The 18,682-nt window shown below is 52.1% G+C and overlaps 1 protein-coding gene across 4 annotated transcripts in view; it reads right to left on the bottom strand.

Moving 5' to 3' along the window:
- KDSR (3-ketodihydrosphingosine reductase) overlaps window positions 1–18,682 on the bottom strand; it is a 36,315-nt gene continuing 17,633 nt past the window's right edge. The window contains exons 7-10 of one of the 4 annotated variants that reach the window (XM_075533076.1): window positions 12,738–12,821; window positions 8,981–9,064; window positions 6,748–6,849; window positions 1–5,985 (exon numbers count right to left, since the gene is read on the bottom strand). In XM_075533076.1, the coding sequence (XP_075389191.1) occupies window positions 5,866–5,985; window positions 6,748–6,849; window positions 8,981–9,064; window positions 12,738–12,821 (390 nt within the window). In that variant the 3' untranslated portion in view covers window positions 1–5,865. The remainder of the gene's footprint in view (window positions 5,986–6,747; window positions 6,850–8,980; window positions 9,065–12,737; window positions 12,822–18,682) is intronic. The other 3 variants (XM_075533077.1, XM_075533078.1, XM_075533079.1) reach the window with 3 other exon arrangements.

Genomic DNA, 18,682 nt, shown 5'->3' with positions numbered 1-18,682 from the left:
AAACCTTTTTTTTTTTTTTTTGGCTATAGGTAAGACCTCCTCCCTAGGTGCAACACCAGGTACTGAAATGATGTGACCCTGTAAGAAGAAAAGCCAATCATCCCCCACTGTCTGGCTTGGGATTTCTGTTGTCGTTCGTTTTCTCCCTGAGCAAAAAGAATAAGTCGGTTTGTTGGTCGTTCAAGTTGCACACAAATTGAGCAACGGCAATAAAAAAACACATAAAAAATAGAATCTGTCTTTTTAACATTTCTACTTTTCTGATGAAGCTTGACCATTTGTACAGCATGATCTAACAGCTACACTCAGGACCCAGGACCCTTCAGGCTTTAGACTTCATCTTAGCGCGGGGTGTGTGTGTGTGTGTGTGTGTGTGTGTATGTGTGTTAGGGTACGATAGGGACACTGACGGGCGAATATTACAAAACACCTCCACAGAGAGGGGCAGCACCCTCGCATCATGAACCCAGGGATGTTTCTACAGGAGAAATTGGTGGACGGCGATAAATAAAAACTACAAGGGTCTCGTAAAGGTCAGGTCCAGTTTTGCCCCCAAATGAGTAACGGAGCCACTTAGAAGAACTCGGTTTTCCAAGCTTTGGGAACTAAGAACCGTGGACCTGCAGAGCCTTTGACGAGGAAGCTCATCTGGACACTCCCACTGACTCTGACCTCCACAAATCTGCTCTCCTGCCTGAGCTCACCACCCCCTAGAACAAGGACTCGGAAATCATCTGATGCGACCATGTGCTCTCTGGGACCCCTTGGAAAACGCAGGTTCAAATCACAGTGGACACTCAGTGTTAATGGGACACCATCTTGGACTAGATATGAATAGAGACCAGCAGTGCCAAGATTCAGGGAACTTAAGAAAAACATAAAACGGAGCAAATTCCACATATTCGTGTCACTGTTTCCTGTGAACAAGGGAGACGTCATTTCCCGGCGGCGGCACCTATGCAATGTGACTCGACATAGCTTGGAAGCGACCGCGATGTAAGTTTAAGATTCATCAGTGTGACTTAGTGTCAGCTCACTCCTATAAAGACCAGGGAAGCTGTTTTGTGCCAGGCATGTAACGAAATAATAATCTCGTCTTGGTTTATCAGCTTTGAAAACATGCCACTCTCAGATCTTGATTTTGAAAAAAAACCAAAAAACTCGTTTTCCCATCAGGAATTTCATACATTCTAGAGGAGTTACAAGAAGGTGGCATGCACGGTTAAGCGCTTAACGACCTTCTCACCGGGAGGTGGGCAGTGCGAACCCACTGAGGGGCCTCGGAAGGCGCCAGAGCTTCCCATGTGCTTCTGAGGACAAAGCCACAAACCCAAAGAGCAGCTCCACGCTGCCACACGCGGAGTTCCCTGAGTTGGAATCCACTCAATGGAAACTGATTTTACTATTTTTTTTGGTAAATTAGTAATGTTATGGTCTTTAACTTTTTGTAGAGTTTTTTTTTACTTTCTTCACCAAAATGAACCGGAGTGTCCATATATATATATATATATATATATATATATATATATATATATATATATATATATAGAGAGAGAGAGAGAGAGAGAGAGAGAGAAGTGTGTGTGTGTGTGTGTGTGTATGCAAAAGAGCAGGGGTGCATGATATGGAAATGAAGGCAACTCTTCTTGAGTCAGGCTCAGCGCCTACAGAGAGCAAAAGAAGCAGGCAGTCGGTCAACACTCGCCACAAGCACTCACTGAGGGGATCCACGGACGACACAGCAGAATGTACAAGCAGAAACCGCTTGCGGGAGCCATGAGGATGTCCAGGGCTAGAGTTGGAGTGACGGGCAGGCTCCTGCACAGGTGCCGCCATGATGTCTGTAGGGTCCATGGGGAGTCAGTCATAGAAGGAACAGGGTGATCGCTGCATTTCAAAAGCAAGATCGTCTTCGCCCTTCAAGCAGCCTTGCCCTACTTTTTCACTTGAATGAGTAAGGTGTTCCTGTACGCTCTGTGACCCCCGCTGTCTGTCTGTGAGTGGGTCGCACTGCGCGTTGCTGAGATGCTGGGAGCTACGCCGCTGGTATTTTCAAGCACCATCAGGCTTCTGCTGGCAGACAGGGTTCAGGGAAGGAGGAGCTGGGATCTACTTGTAACACACGGGCCGCCGCGCCAGCTAGACAAAGAGCAGCAGAACACTGTCTGACACAGTGCCAGAAGATGAGCCCCTGGGGCTGGGCACTGCGAAGAGAGCTGCCTCTTCAGAGAGGGCTTGATCTTCCTGATGCAGATGGAGCATGGCTTTCGGGACCTGCATTTGCTGATGCTAAATGAGAAGGAGCAGCGGCAAGCATCCATTCACAATTATGATATGGAAGGTATAAAGTATGAATCTAGGGAACTCGGATGTGGTCAAAAATGCAATAGAAGATGTGAGATCGATATCCTACGCAGTGGTGAGCTGCCATGGGCAGGTATTGGCCATTTTTAATCAGACAGTCACGTGACCTACTGTGCCGGGAGTGACTGACAAATGGAAGGGGAATGGTGTTCTATTCACTGCCGAAAAGAGCGCTGCAAGACCTATCCCGAAATACAGTGCTGTCGGGGATGAGATAATAGCCACGTGGCTGCAAGGAAGACCAGTTAATACGACTCCTAATCAAATTACGAGCCCGCCCTCACTGCCACAGATGAATGAAAGGGCTTCACCAGCTAGCTCCTGCAGCCCCAAATGGCCCGTCACACACTCAGGGTGCACGCACTGTGTCTGGACCGGAATGCAAGGGTTGGAAAAGAAGGATGGGCGGTTGGAAAATATGGCCTCGGTGACACAAAGGACACTTAAGATCATGATTTTTCCAGATCAGGTTTTTCCCAAACTCAGCTACTATAATCGGAAAGACCTATCCCTCCCACTCCCCACCCCCACCCCACCACTACAATAAACAGTGACCACACACTCAGATTTCACCAGATGGAATACACAGGAATCTAACCGTCTTTACTTGTGAAAAAAGCTGATGGAGAAGCTCAATGTCATCAGTCAGAACAAAGTCAGCGGCTGGCTGACTGTACTACTCACAAGCCAAGTTCAAGTGAAAGATGAGGAAAATGAAAATAAATTCAGGAGTCAAAATATCCCTTTGAGCATCTCTCCCATGGACTTAAGGGGCAACTCAAGAACCAGACTAGCACATTTAACATAAATAACATAACCAGAGGCAAAATACACGAAGAAAGCAAAAGGTCATTAAAAAGACAAGAAAGAAAAGATAAAAGTGGATGCCAGAAGAGACTCTGAAATTTAAGTGAATGGAAGAAGTGATGAAGCAATCGAACTGAAGGTTTTAAGGGGGCCCAAGAAACAAAGTCAAGTATTACGATGAAACATGCAAAGACCTGGACTTAGAAAACCAACAGTGACGAACACACTTGGCAGTTTTCAAGCTGAGGGGATTGAAGAAAAAAAAATTCAAGCCCCAAGTTGAAATATTGAAGGAGTCTGTGGGCAAAAGAGTGAACGCTTTCACAAGGAGATGAAAATACACAGTCGCCCAACCAAAAATAAGGGTCTGACATTCAATCATTTCGAGAGGTATAATATGATCGAGAACTGATGGCACTGAAGGTGTGGGTGAAAACGTGGCTCCAGAAACTGATGGACACCAATGGAGACGTTTCAGCGAATGGACGCAATGCTGGAAGCACTTCCTCTACTACACCAAGAAATTTGGAAGACAGTGTCCTGGCCGAACAGAGAGAACCATATTTGTGTCCAATCCAAAAGAAAGGTGCTCCAACTGAACGCAGGAATTATTTGGCAGCGTCACACACAACCGATCTTTTGAAGATAACTCCAAAGTGGTTGCAGTCCATCAAGGGGGAAGTCCCAGAAATGCACGCTGGATTCAGAAGGGGACACGGGATGAAAGGTGTCACTGCTGATGGCAAGCCACGGAGAATACCGTAAGGGTGCTTCTCTGTGTTTATTGACCATACAAAGGCATACAAAAAACTTTGTGGTTTATAGCCAGTGGGGTTAACATTGTGCAAAGTATTCTAGAACATTTATTATGCTCAGGTGTGCCCAGACCGAGAGTCAGTTGTTTGAACAGAACAAGAGTTTATTGCATGACTTAAATCAGGAAACGTATGCAAAGGGTTCTATCCTTTCACTCTACTTACTCCATCTGTGTGCTGAGCACACGCTCTGAGAAGCTGGGCTCTGCGCAGAACAGGCTGGCATTGGGACGGGACGAACAGCCTGCCAGATGCAGGTGGCACCAATTTCCTTGCTGAACATGAAACGATGAAGATTGAAGGCAACAGCCCGGATGACAACTCAACATAAAGAAAAGGAAAATCCGCACGACGGCACCAGGAAGTAAGCGCATGGTGATAGCAGGCTGGAGTTGTCAACGTCCATGGAAACCGTAATCAAGAAACCCAACAACTGTGGCATTGGGCGAAGCTGCCCTCAAGAGCGAGGGCGGCCCCTGCCCCAAGCCGGGCCATCTTTTATCCCTTCACACGCACGCAGAAGCTGAACGAGGAATCAGGAAGACCAGAGAAGAATGGAGACCTCGGCACTAGGGTGCTGGTGGAGGTGACGGAATATCCCACAGACGGCCAGGAGAACAAACAGATATGTACTAGGAGGAGGACAGCACGATGTTCCTTAGAAGGGAAGGGGGCAAATTATCTGGTCCGGTCCTTGGAGAAGGGCAGCATGCTTAGTGTAGGGTCAGCAAAAAAAAAAGAGTCAGATGCTCAGAGGGATGTGTCGACGTGATGGCTGCCACGATGGGCTCCAGTGGGCAATGGCCGTGAGGATGCTCAGTGTCGCTCAGTCTGTGGTACAGAGGCTGCTGCGAGTCGGAACTGACTCAAGGGGCCAAATAACCGTCACCGTCGTCTTTGGCCTTTCCTAAAAGCTACATGTCTGCTACGAGAAGAACTGCACATGGTTTGGGTTTTCTTTTTCTCGGTTGTGTTAATTAACTTGTGATTAATTCAAAAAGTCAAGTCAAAAACATTTGCTCCCCTCCCCCCCTTTTTGTACAAAAGTATGGCAGCAGGAGAAGCAAAGCTGGAAGGCAGACGAGGAAGGACTCAGGAGAGGATGGGCAATGGGCCAGGCCGGTGAACTCCGGGTCATCATGGCTGTTTTAAGAAATTGTAAACTTTTAAGTTTCTAAGGTTTTATTTCTCTTCAGAAAACAAGGACAGAGGTCCCCTTTTCCCCAGGGTTGGGATATGAAAAGGTGTTCGTTGCCTAAGCATTTGCTTATTCTTCCTTCTGGAAAATGTGTCTCTCTCGGACCGCTGGTCTGGCCTTGCTCTCTCGCATCCCCCGCGGGGCGTCCGGGATCAAAGAGAGAGAGAAAGTATGGACTCTCACCAGTGGGAGGGGGGATCGGGTGGTGACACTTGGTGTCAGAGGCATGCTGGCGCACTTAAGACCCACTGGTGGCGGGTCACATCATCTTAAATAAAACACGCCGAGTCAAAAATAGGAAGGGTGGGAGCGGCGGGCGCCAGATGCTGTGAAGGAGCCGTCAAGACAGGTGCGCGCCACCCAGCACCCTTCTGGACACACTCAGGACGGGGAGAGGGCCAATAAATACGTGAGCAGCCACACGCTCCTCGTCCCCACCCTCTGGGCTCCCAGCCCAGAAGGACCAGGGCCCTCCTGCTGCCCCTTTGCATAGTTCTGATCGTCTGTTCCGAGCTGGCCCTCCCTCCCTGCAGCCAGCCCTGTTTTGGAGGGTTCTGGTTCAGTCTCACAGGGGTAGAAACAATACATTACTGTCTGCGGCGGCCACGGCGCCCCACCGAGCGGCAAGCTGTCCACGATACAGAGAAACGGTCCTTTTCCGAGGCGGGGGTGGGGCAGGCATCAGGCCGTTTTGTCCACAACTTCTGATTTCTTTCCCTGCATCATGCACCGACGGACTATGCTGTCGAAACTCCCGAGGTAAAACAAAGCGATCGTGCGGAAAAGGCCCATGGTCACCACCTGCGAGGCAGAGACACGGAGAGAACTCGGCTGTCAGCGTGGTGTCCTGTCCTGTCCACTGCAGCTGGGGCCTACGGATCTGTCTCTAGTCAACACTCTCCAAGACACAGCTACTATTGCAGGCTTGCTGGACTCGCTGTCCAGGCCAGCGGAGTGGTCAGCTGCTGCCACACAGATGGCCTCTGCTCAGTGAATCCACTCCAACCACATAAAGGACAAAGCAGGCATTGGTCATCTTAGAGGTATAGCCACGTCAGTCTCCCAAGTCTCCAAGCTACAACCACATCTGTTTGGGCTCCAGGTTTATGCTCTGAGCACAGAAGTTAGACCCTACATCTGCCTCCTCCAAAACCCAACCCATATAGGGTTTCCAAGCCTTTTAAATCTTTGTGGGAGCAAGCTGCTTGTCTTTCTCTTGCAGAGAGGCTGGTGGGCTTGAACTGTTGACTTAGCGGTTAATGGCCCACTGGTTACCCAACAGCCCCATCAGGGCTCCCAGTCAGACCTTGCAGACAGCAGTTTCTCTCAAGACATATAATATAAGCCTTCATCCTAGTCTCAACTCCTTACTTTAGAGTTTTCTCTTGTTAACTATTTATTCGTCTTTGGTAAAGAAAAATAAAAACTTGATGCCTCGATTAAAATTCTTTGCACCCCTCAAATAAAATCACCCACTCTTTCTCCAGCCTCTTCTTGTGGAGACTTAGTGAGACGTAGCCTTTGTCTGTCTGTCTGTCCGTCCACCGGTTCAGCCGCTCTTACCTGCTGGAGCCCTTCTGTGATAGACGTTACTGGAGACATTCCACAGGTCAGCAACGAGAGCATGTACCCATCGGAGCCGATGGAACTGTTAAAATTTCCCTGCTAAAATAGAGCGCGAGAGAGAAGAGGGCATTGTGCATTACAGGAACCTGAGGTGAACTCACTTGTGGGGTGGGGGGGGGAAGAGACCTGTTACTGTGCCATCTCTCCAGATCAGGGGCTCACAGACCCGGGGGCTACTGAGGAGAAACCCAGAAGGGCACGGCTTCTCTTGCACAAAGCCATGCACAAACACAGAGGCGACATCACAAGGAGAAGCCCTAATAGGCATCGGTTAATGTCCCTTCTGCTTAAAATGCCCCTGACCAAGCTGGAAAATCCATGTTTTTCTAGAGCTCAATTCCTGAAGACCTGTCGTCTCCACGTCCCACGGGCCCCAAGGAGAAGTGCCGTGGGCAGGCAGCTCAGGCCGGGCTGACCCAGCTTGCTTTTTTCCCAGGCCCGGTTTTACGTGAGAATCCCAGGCACACAGGCCACAGTAAGCGGGAAGCCACATTTTGCGGAAAATGAATGAAGCAAACCTGTCATTTCAAAGAAAGCCCCCACGGGTATTTGTGGTCAACGATTAAATCTAAGGTTTCCAGGGGAGGGGGAATACCCTGAAAATGGAGAAAACTTGTACCCACCATTCTGAGTTTGTCAGTTTTTTTGTAAGATCATCAGTAAAACTCAGGACTGCAATCATTTTTCATGACTTTAGTGAACCCATATTTTCCCAGTGACTAATGCATAATGCTACACAATCATGAACAAAGTATCCAACCAAACTACATAGGCAGAGCAGCAGAGTTTAATGTAACAGCGAACAAAAAGTTCATTGATACCGTTTCCAATTCTGTGTTGCAACCAGCCTTTAAGCAACTACCACTGAGTTTTGGTTTACATCAAAAGCCAATTATCTAAAATGCCTAGGAAACTCCTCTGCCTCTCTTTTCGTCTGGAGAAGGCCAGGTTTCTTTCCCAACCTAAAAATCACCTTGTAAGAGTCGGAGCGAAGCAGCCACTGTAGGAGCCCAGCAATGTTCTTCTTTCAGTGAGGCTGCCCGAGATGGAAAACACTACTCTCTCTGAGAAATCATCACTTTCCATTGAAAGGTTACTTTGAAACATACTGGCCTTGCTATTCTTTTAAATAACTTGATGCAAACTTTTAATTTCTGATATGGAAAATAGTGATAGCGAGCCTCCTGCCCCATAAATATCAGTTCTCCAGGGTAAAGAGCTTTGAAGAATGTAAAGTCAGTCTGAGGTGGAAAGGTGCCCAAGCTGCCGGACTGAGTGAATCCTACCAAAATACAAATAAACCACGAAGCAAAACAGAGCCAAGAGACCCAAACCCACTGTGGTCGAGTTGATTCTGCCTCATGGCCACCCTGTATAGGGCAGGGGAGAGCTGGTCCTCTGGGCTTCTGAAGCAGTGAATCGTTATGGGGCAGAAAACCTCATCTTCTTTCTGCAGAGCAAGTAGTATGGAACTGCTGATTGTGCAGTTAGCAGGCCAGCATGTAAGCCTTATGCACCAAACCAAAAACCAAACTCACTGTCACCCAGTTGATTCTGCCTCAGAATAACCCTAAAGAACAGGGTAGAGCTGCCCGTGTGGGTTTCCCAGACTGTAACCCTTTACAGTAGAAAGCCTCATCTTTCTCTGGCAGGCAGGCTGATGGTTTCAAACAGCTGACCTTGCTGTTAGCAGCCCAACGCGTAACCACTATGCCACCAGGGCTCCTAACATTCAAAAGGCTCCCAAGAAAAGCCCGGGCGCCTCTGCATGCCTCATGGCACATGGCGCCCCCAGGCGCGTCAGAGGAAGACCCTCAGTCAACAGGCCTGGCAACCAGGAACTAAAACAGGCTGAAGGCGAAGCAGAAAGGTGCCAGCAGGCTGGCCGCTGTGAGCCAAGTTCACGCATCACAGACACAGCTCGTTTTCTATAAAAACCCAAGTCCCCACGTGGGCTTCACTGCTAAAGTTCTGTCTAAGGTTACGATAGAGAACTGGTATGCGGCCGCCTGCGAATTAACACTTGATGAACAGCACATCAGAGGGAAGGAGGGAGGGAGGCCGGGATGAACCTCACCGGTCAACACAGCATTAGCATTTGAGTTCTGAAGTCGGTTCTGGGGCCAGTGACATTCTCAAGGAGACAGCAATGACACAGGGTCTTACTCACCATGGCGTCTTTCACGATCTGTTTGGCCACCTGCTCCGGTGAGCAGACCGATGAGGTCCCCGAAATGAGCTTCGTCTCCAAGGGCTGCAAGAGCGACAGATGCACATAGCAACCCCAGCGTTCTGACAGCCCCATTCACTGCTAGCCTTCCGCCATTGTGAAGTTCCCATCCCATTTGCAATCAAGTCCATCTGCATTCAAAATGGCATCTACCGGACCACTGGGGGCCAAACTGCACCCAAGAAGTTCAAGTGGCACGAGGCCACTGCCACACCCAAGGAGCCCCGTGCACAGAGAACTCAGCCCTGGATATAGCACGCCCCTCCACGACCCCTCACCGCTGGCCAGACCACTGGCCGCTGGTGTAGGTGCACAGCCTGGGCCACCTAGCCTGATGAGCATGTGCAGGTGCGCCTACCACACCTGCTCCCACCTCCTCACTCACCGGGCAGCAGAGCACCACTGCTTGCAGGCCACATCCCTGCCCACCAACATCAGCTGTTGCTTAGGGACCTGCCTGCAGGGGGGTGGCTGGCTGAAAGAGGAGGCACCAGGTCCTAAGAGGCCCCTCGCTAGGCTGTGTGCAGATCCTAGGGAGGTACAAATGGCTCTCGGCATTCAGCGACTAGTCCAAAGGCCCCGCAGAGGGGCCATGGAATAAAGGCTTAAATCTCTGTTCCCGAAAGGCCATCAGTCACCCTCACAGGAGGCAAAGCTGACTGGGTGGCTGACTGTTCCCTTTGTCATTGGGGTCCTGTTTCGAAGGATGGTCAGGTCCACCTCAATGGTCACCTCGTACACAAAGCCTGGCTTGAATTCTTCCTGGAAGTCGGCTCTACCTCAGCCCTCCCGGCGGGAGTTTGAGTGTCTCTGCCTGACTGACAGCTACTCCTGTGTTTGCATTTTACCAGCCATCCTCCTGGGGGGACTCTTCTTCTCCTATATCTCCCACCCCTCTAGGTGGTGCCTGACCCAGGAGTGCCTCAGAATTCCTGATGAGGGAGTCGAGGGGAGGGGGCAGTTTACACGTGTCAAAACGACAGCCTTTAACAGTGCGAGGCTACAAACTGCCATTCAGAGGTGGGCTGAAACATCACACAAAACAAATGCCCAAATGTGCGTGTCCTTGAACTAGAAAGGCCAAGCCCTTCCAGAGAGGCAACTGTCTCTTGATAAGGCGGAGTTAGGAGAAAAGCCTAGGGGAGGTGGTGCCCCCTCAATCCTCCCGGCTACCAGGTGGCACTGTCACCCGGGACAGCCACATGGGGATTTCAACGCGCCCCTAAGGCCCAACCAGCAAGTGGCGCATTTCCCCCAGCCGAAGATGCCTGCTCAACACTGGGAAAGAAGAAAAAGCCCAATCAAATCAACATCGAAATCGGGAATAGGAAACCTTTTCTTTCTGCTAAGGACCATTCCGATATTTATAACACCATTTGTTGGGCCAGGTGGACAAACAGTGAAACACACGTGCGCGCGCGCGCGCACACACACACACACACACACACACACACACACACACACACACACACTCTTCAACAAGATATCCGAAGCGCTGGAGTTCCCTGTGGAAAAGCACCTTCCACGCTTCCACTCGCGGGGGTCAGATGCACATGCTTCCAACCGGAACCACCTTCCCATCTGAACGCCAAGCCCCAGGCCCCTCACGCTCCACGCGCCCCAGGTGGTGTGCCACCACCCAGACTCGCCAAAGGACCCTGCAGGACATAACTGCCCCATGAGTTTCCTAGGCTGTAACGCTTCATAGGGCTAGAAAGCCTCATCTTTCTCCCGTGGGACAGCCGGTGGTTTCAAACTGCTGGCCTTAGGGTTAGCAACCCAACGCCACCAGAACTCCTGTGTATCTGGGTTTCACCTCTTTTCCACCTTTGACGAGGTGCACTCTTTCTCCCTCCCTTTCCATCACTCCTTTTAGGGGAAAAACATTTAGTTTCTTTCTCTGCCAGGTTCCAGCCCATATAGGTTTTGCCACAAGTTAGCACTTTCCAGGCCTGAAGCTCATGCGTTGACAACAGGCTGCATTTGAATATCTAGCATATTAAGTGAAAGGACTCACCTCGTGTATTACACAATGATAAGGTGGAACACACGCTGAGAGGGAGAGAGGGGGAAGAGAGGTGTCCTGCTTCCCCAGAGGACTGAGCCTCACTAAGGCAGCAGGCAGGCAGGTTTCACATGTCTTCCTCTGTCTCTGGAGGCCTCCTCAGGACGTGCTGAAGGCCACCCCAGCCACTGAGTCCACCGCCACCTCCCAACGAACCCACACGTCAGAGCACAGCCGAGCTCTAATGGCTTGTCAACGGATGGCTTTGTGGAAGCGGATCTCCAGGCCTTTCTCCGGCTGCACCTCTGGGCATACGCAAACCTTCAACCTTCTAGTTAGGAGCCATTTGCATCTCCCTGGGGATCCCTAACAGGCAAGCAAGGGGGCGCTTACCACTTTCTCACACATGGTTCCTCTTTCAGCCTCCTGTCCCCCTGCAGTTGGGCAGGGGCTCAGTGGCTTCACCTGCTCGGAGACCTCAGCTCTGTCCACAGGAAGTGACTCTCTGCTGCCCAGTGAGGTGTTCGGGGTGGCTGTGGTGGTCATGGGCACACACTTGCCAGGCCCCATGTGTGGTTCTAGATCTGCACAGATACCACTGTTGGGTGGTCTGGCCAGCGCGGGAGGCTGCAAGGAGGGGAGTGCGGACTTGTATCCAGGGCTGTGTAGCCTCGGTGGATGGTGCTCGTTGGAACCGAGACCACAAGTCTGGCAGAGAGTGTCACAGTCTCCTTATCCCACTGGAGCTTCCTGGTCGGAATTCCTTCTAAGGTGCCTGACTGGAATCTCCAGCCGTGAAATGCCAAGCACCACGCATCTGCAGCACCCAGGGAGGAAAGAGCAGGTGAACCAACAAGAGGAAGACAGGGCGTCTGCAGCAGGATGGCAAAGAGAAGAGTCAAGTGCCCAGCTGGGCAGCAGGCCTAGGCCGGGTGGGAAAGCTGAGGGACCAGGAGCATGCCTTCCAGAAAGAAGAGTGAATCTAACAGAACACCAGACAGGCTAAGACAGATCACAGGAAGTTTCAGTCCCATCTGCATGTGGGAATGAATGCGTTATAGACGTGACTGAACAAATGAGAAGGCAGGAAGGAAAAGTCAATACAGTACACTGCATGGCTCCGCCACCAACAGTAGCTATGAAATCCTGTTAACAGACATGGACTCTGGTTTAACCAGAAATACAGGGGAGTATGTGGAGAGTGGGGAATCAGTGTGGGCCTTACATCTTGCCTCCCACTGGAGGTCAAAAAATAACTTGTAATTCTTATTTTTTTTAAATGACAACAACAACAAAAACCCCAATGTGTGAGTTGGAGGCGGGGTTTAAACACCAGAAGAAAGAACTAAGGAGACAAATGGTTGGCTCTGGGAGCAGGACTGCGGGGCGGACGGAAGGAGACAGAAACCCTAGACTCACATAACTGTGTCATGCTTTGTGGCTGCTGTCCACAGAGATCTCTAATGTGGTCTAGTACTTGGATAAAAAGTCAATAGAAATGTCAACTGCGTTTTAAGGAAGGGGGGAGGGAGGGAGAGGTGAAGAGGGAAGGGAGAAGATGGGTCTGGAGACCCTCAGATACCAGCAACACTGCTGACTGGCTAAGACGACCGCAAGGCTGACGGGAAGAGGCCGAGACTGGGGAACGGAGATGGCGACGTGAAGGCTGGGCAGGGGGCAGAAGGGGCTCACCTTTGTTTTGTTCTCTTCCATAAAACCGGGAGTGTCCGTGTCCGGTGGGTAGGCCACTGTCACATAGACGTTGTATGGCTTCACCTGCATTTAGAAACAGCAGGAGCACCATGAGCCTACAGATCCCAACTGGCCAGGTCGCCAGGCGGGCTTTGTGAACCCTGCCCATGGGGCTCTGCACCTGCACTGAGCTGGGGAACGAATGCCAAGCCACAAAGATCCTCTAAATAAAGGCCTGTCCTCCAGGAAAGGCTGACGTCACAGCGAGGAGGATGGTCCGGTGGCAGAGTTCTGGCCTCTTGTGAGAAGGACCCAGGTTCCATCCACCTGTCCTTCAGTGGAGGGGTCTGTGTTGCTATGAGGCCCAACAAGGCGCCCTGGTGATGCTGTGGGTAAGCACTGGGCTGCTCATCACAAGGCACACAGTTCGAACCCACCAGCTGCTCCCTGGGAGAAAGATGAGGCTTTCTGCTTCCGTAGAGATTTACAGCCTTGGAAATCCACAGGGGCCAGTTCCACCCTGTCCTTCAGGGTTTCTAGGCACATCGACTCCACAGCAGCGGGGATTTGGGTTTCGTGAGGGTGAACAGGATTCCGAGGAGCTTCCACTCCAAGCTGGACTAAGATGAAAGGTCTGGGGATCCACTCAGCCCGTGAAAGCCCCCAGGATCTCCCCACGACCACCAGAGAGGCAATGGACCGGGCAGCATTTGCTTCCATTGTGAGCAGCGGCGAACAAGATGGATGTGGCAAACCACCAAAGTGTCCTCTACCAACACTGGCCAGGCAGAGGCCGTGGGAGCCACCCGATGAAGACAACACAGAGCTCAAAGACAGACACCTGCTCCTATTCGCTATACACCGGCCCGACCTGCAGAGCCATCTTCGAGGATACGGACAGGCCTACTCCTGGTCTTGCTCTGCAGGCCCCATGTGGAACGGTACCCCCATCCTGAGAGGGCGGGTTACTCAAGAACCCTATCTACATCTGATCACTGCCCGGGAGGGCTTGGAACCCACTTGGTTCTCCAGAGGAAACTTGAACAGCCACTGAGAAGAGCCAGGTCCCCCACCCACCTGTTTCCCATCTTCCCTTCCCCCTCTCCCTATCACCCTGGGACAAGCTCTTCTGCTCACATCTCCACCAGGATCTCCTCTCATGGACACATCCCACCGGCCCTGCCTTGTCCTCTCGGGAATGGGTCAGCCCTTCAGGAGGACACTGCCCCTGCCCTCTGCCTGCCAGGCTCTCAGAGAGGCTGAATCTCTGCCCCTGGGCTTTGCAGCTGGTCACTTCTCAGTCCCCAGGGGAGCTTGGAGAAGCACTGGAAGGGAGACCTGCTGGTAGGGGGGGAAGGTCAGGCAGGAAAATGGTCATTCTTCAGTCTAAGTGACAACAGTCCCTCATCTTAAAAGGGGCCCTGGGAGCACAATGGTTAATCAAGGTCAGCTGTTCAAACCCACTAAGTACAGTGGAGGAGAAATGAGCCTGTCTGCTTCTGCCTGGGAAATGTGCTGGGGCAGCTCACCCCTGTCCTATGGCGCAACAGGGGTTGGAATGAACTGGACAACAATGGAGTTTTCCCCCTTGTAGTATCCCTCCCACGACCCCTCAAGAGTGCCCTTCGGTACAGCCCGGCATCCTGTGGAAGGAGCTGGAAAGGTTGGGAGAGGTGTGCAGGCAGGGCCCCCTGCCCAGCCCTCGGGATCATGCAGGGGCAGGAGGGAGGCGGTGGTGTTGGTTCGGCTCATCACAAATCCACGTGGACAGGGCATGTCACTTCAAGGCCCAGCTATGCCCACGGAGAGTGGGACGGACGCCAAGCAGTGAGCTGCGTGTGTGGGCGCTTAGCGGCTTGGGAACCGGTCTCCCCCACCTGCCCTCTGCTGCGCATCATCTAGAGGACACCACCACAGAAACTCCGCCGAGCAGCCATGGGCCACCTCTGTGGGAACCACAGCCCAGCCTCAGTTGTAACAGCCCTTGCTCCCCCCGGGAAGGGTCGGGGTGATGGTGCTGGTCCAAGGCAGCATTACTTCAACTCGAGGTTATGGCTGAGTTCCCAAAGGGTAAAAACAGAGTCTGTACAGACTGTCTTGGCAGAGCCCCCGAGAGCAGCTGCCGGCCTCTCTTCAGAATCTGGCATCCCTTCTACAATTCTCAGGCTAGGTCCCCCTCCTGGGGCTTGAGTATCCTCCACCCCTGACTCCGTCCACTCATTCATCCAGTGCATACGTGCTGAGTCACAGTTCTGTGTCCACGCCGTGCAGGGAACGAAGCGTCCGGGTGGGAACAAAGCAGGCAGCATCCCTGCTGCCATGGAGCTGGCAGTGTCCCCAGGTTCCTGCTAAAAATGGAATTCGCTAAACTCTATCTATGCCTTTCTTGGCTCTATCCATTTCGCTGCCCGCAACTCCTGGCGACCCCACGTGTCAAGGAGCAGAACTGCCCCACAGAGTTTTCCTCTTCACAGAAGCAGCTCACAGGGCCTTCTCCTCCACATGCTGGAATCCGGGAGCCCTACTGGGTTACACTTTAGGCTGCCAACCACAAAGTCCGCAGTTCAAAACCACCAGCTGCTGCTCACAAGGCATTATCCTCCCGTAAAGCCTTCTAGTCTGGGAAACCCACAAGGGAAGCTTGACCTTGTCCTGCAGGCTCACTATGAGTCAGCAGCCACTCGACAGCAGGGAGTGTAGTTTGGGAGCTTTCTCCACTGCAGCCATTGAGTGGGTTCCATATGCCAACCTTTGAGCTCACAACCAGACATGTAGGTGAAGCTAGTCTGGTAAGACGGTGCTGACTCTCGCCAGGGACGCACGGGCCAGTTCTTCCCTAGCTGGTCTCCCCGCCCTCCTCCCACCTTCTGTCTGCTTCTCCTTGTCCAGCAGAGCAATGACCATGCTCTGTCCTTTCTCTGCCCCTCACACATGCCGGGATCATCTCCTCCCTCCTCCTGGGATTCAGCCTCACTCAGAAAGATGGCCACTCAGCCAAGCACAGCTTTGTTATCCAACTAATCCTGCCTGATAAGCGCTGGCTTCATTCCGGCAATGCGAAAACCAGGCTGGGGAGAGGGTGCCCACCTTTTGACCAGGTGTGAACGGGCTTATAGTGAGGAGCCAGGAGGCGGCTGGGATGAGAAAAGCAAACGGGAAGCTGTTTCCTGTCCTTGGTCTCTGCTGCCCCACCTCTGGTTACAGCCCACCTGGAAGACCTGCCTTCCAAAGAAACTGGCTTTTAAAAACCTTTTGAAAGACTTGTTTTTACCCAAAAGAACCAGAGAAGGGAAAAATAAAAAAGACTGGCAGGGAAGATTCCTTCAGAATGACTCACACATACAACATTTCCAGGGCCTTGCCTTAGTTTGGGGGTGAGGAGGGGATCGGGAAGACTTAAAAGTTAATTAAACCAGAGGATTACCCAAAGTACTTAGCATTCGAGCTGTTCTAGAAGGTTCCATTCACAGAAAACACAGGCACCTGGCAAACAGATTCTGAATGATCTAGGTTTCCAAACACAACCCGGCAGACTTGGAGGGAGATGGGTGTCTGGGCACAATTTCAATTGTGAACAAAACAAGTGTTGTTCTAACAAGATTTTGAGGATAGAATTACTTCCTCTAAAGCCTCTTTTTCGGAGGACGTGCTAACGCTTGCTTGTTGAATGCGGATGTTGTGGCTGTTCTGATACCAGAGAGCCAATTCCATCCCACAGTACCCCATGGGGCCTGGTCTTCAACCAAGCAGATCTCCAGGCCTTTCTGCCCAGAGCCCTGGGTGGGTGCCTCACGCGAGTCTTTCCTTTCCGTGAACAGCTGAGCACTTTACTGCCATGCCACAGGGCTCCTGGAGGGTACTTCTAAAAAACTCACCCAAATTCACTGCCACTGAGTCAGCTAGACTCGCGGCAACCATGCAGCACAGGGTAGAACTGCTCCTGTGGGTTTCCGAGAGCGCAACTCTTTACAAGAGTCAAAAGCCTCAACATTCTCTGGCAGGACAGCTGGTAGTGTCTAACTGCTGACCTTGAGGTTAGCAACGCGACACCTGCCCACTACATACCACCAGGGAGTGTAAACAGGGAGAGGAGTCCTGGTGGCGCAGTGGCTGAGTGCTCACTCACGGGAAGGCTGGCAGTTCAAGCCCTGTAGCCGCTCCCTATAAGATAGATGAAACAGTCTGCTCTCCCAAAGGTGACAGCCTGGGAGACCCTCTGAGGCAGCAATACTCTGTCCCACAGGATCACTCTGAGTTGATACTGACTTGACAGCAACAGACATCTGGACAGGAACACAAGGCCAGCTCGATGCCAGCTCCCAGTCCTGGCCACTCGCCTACCTTACCCTCCCATCCGTTAACATCTCCACCTGGCACCAGCCTCCAGCTTCCCTGAACCTGCAATGCGGCCGTCACTCTGCCAAATGCCCCAGAACCTACAGTTCACCCAAAACCCCCACGGGACCTACACGATCTCTGAGACCAAAGTAAAGTGAGGGAGGCAAGGGGCCAGGCAAGCTCCTGACCTGAATCACAGGGGCAGTGGCCATGGGCTGCCAGAAAGTCATGCAAGAGGGGGTGGGTTTGGGGGGCGGGGTTATGGGGACTCAGGGCCAGGGGCTTTATTACTGGGTGACAACCCTGCTGGCTAGTGCGTAGCATGTTAGGCAAGTGGGTGCAGAAGACACCGGAGCTGGCCCCACTGGAATGAGGACAGTGAGTCTGTCACTCACAAAGGCACAGCAGCACCCTGCCTCCCACGGCAACATGAGGTGGCATGGTACTCTGTCTCCTGCCCTCACAGCCACCCCTGAGGGGCAAACCAGGGCTCGAGGACCACATCAGGCCCTCTGGAAACTCTTATGAATAAAGTTTTATTGTCATGGGACCGAGCTACGTGTGTGCTATCACAGCAGAGATGAGTCATGGCAACAGCCACCACCTGGTCCTCCCAACTTGAGATATTGCCTACCTGGCTCTGACACCGGTGCATGACTGGGGACGGGCCCAGGGGCTGCTGTCTAAGCATCATTACCTCTTGAGACGGTGGGAAGTCGACTTCTCAGATGCCCCCCACACATTCCGACACTGCCCCCCACGACACTCTTCTCCCACAACCTGTGCTAATGACTGCAACAACGCACGGCGTTTGCCTTCTTCGGTATTTCCTTTAAAATATAAACTCTGTAAGACCCAAGTGATGTCCTCAGCCCATCCTGTCCTTTCTCACATGAAAAAGCGGAGACGAACTCAAAAGGCCGATGTAAAACGTTTGCGAGTGAGACGGCGGCCAAGTTTGGCCCTTTCCTCACGCCCATGCTGAGTTTGCCAGTCAGTCATGGGCAGACCTCTCTAGAAAAGAAAAATGTCTACACAATACAACCCGGGGCTCGCCTCATGCAGACTCCCCCACACGGTTCGGGCTAGAAGTGCTTTGGCTACTAAAGAAAGCCAGCAAAGAGCCCACAGCCATTTCACTCACACCGTACCGATCATCACGGGGCGGTGGGAAATGTTAACCACAGCTGGTGGCGCAGTGGCGATGCGTTGGGCTGCTGACTGCAACAGTTCGAAACCACCGACCGGTCTGTGGGAGAACGAGAAGGCTTTCTTCTACTCGTGGAAAGGTTCGAGTCTCAGAAGCCCACAGGAGCAGTGCTGCTTTGTCCTGTAGGATCCCTGTGAGCTGGCATCGACTTGACGGCAGCCAGTCTGGTTTGGTTTTAGGAAAACACTTAGAGGTGGAGCCGATGCTCTCTCACTAGCGCCGGAATACAAACCTCACACTTAGCACTGAGACGGAGACGAGACCGGGGAGAAGGAGCTACCCCATCAGCGCGGCCAGCGGAGCAGCGGGCACACCGCGCGCACACCTGGAATGCTCATAGTGCCGCGAGCCCTGGCTCACAGCGACTGTGCGTACAACAGGAGGCAACACTGCCGGG

Source organism: Tenrec ecaudatus, chromosome 15 (genome assembly GCF_050624435.1).
Source record: "Tenrec ecaudatus isolate mTenEca1 chromosome 15, mTenEca1.hap1, whole genome shotgun sequence".
Taxonomy (NCBI): domain Eukaryota; kingdom Metazoa; phylum Chordata; class Mammalia; order Afrosoricida; family Tenrecidae; genus Tenrec; species Tenrec ecaudatus.
Note: the sequence above shows the minus strand (reverse complement) of the source record. Positions and strands in the feature narration are given on the sequence as shown.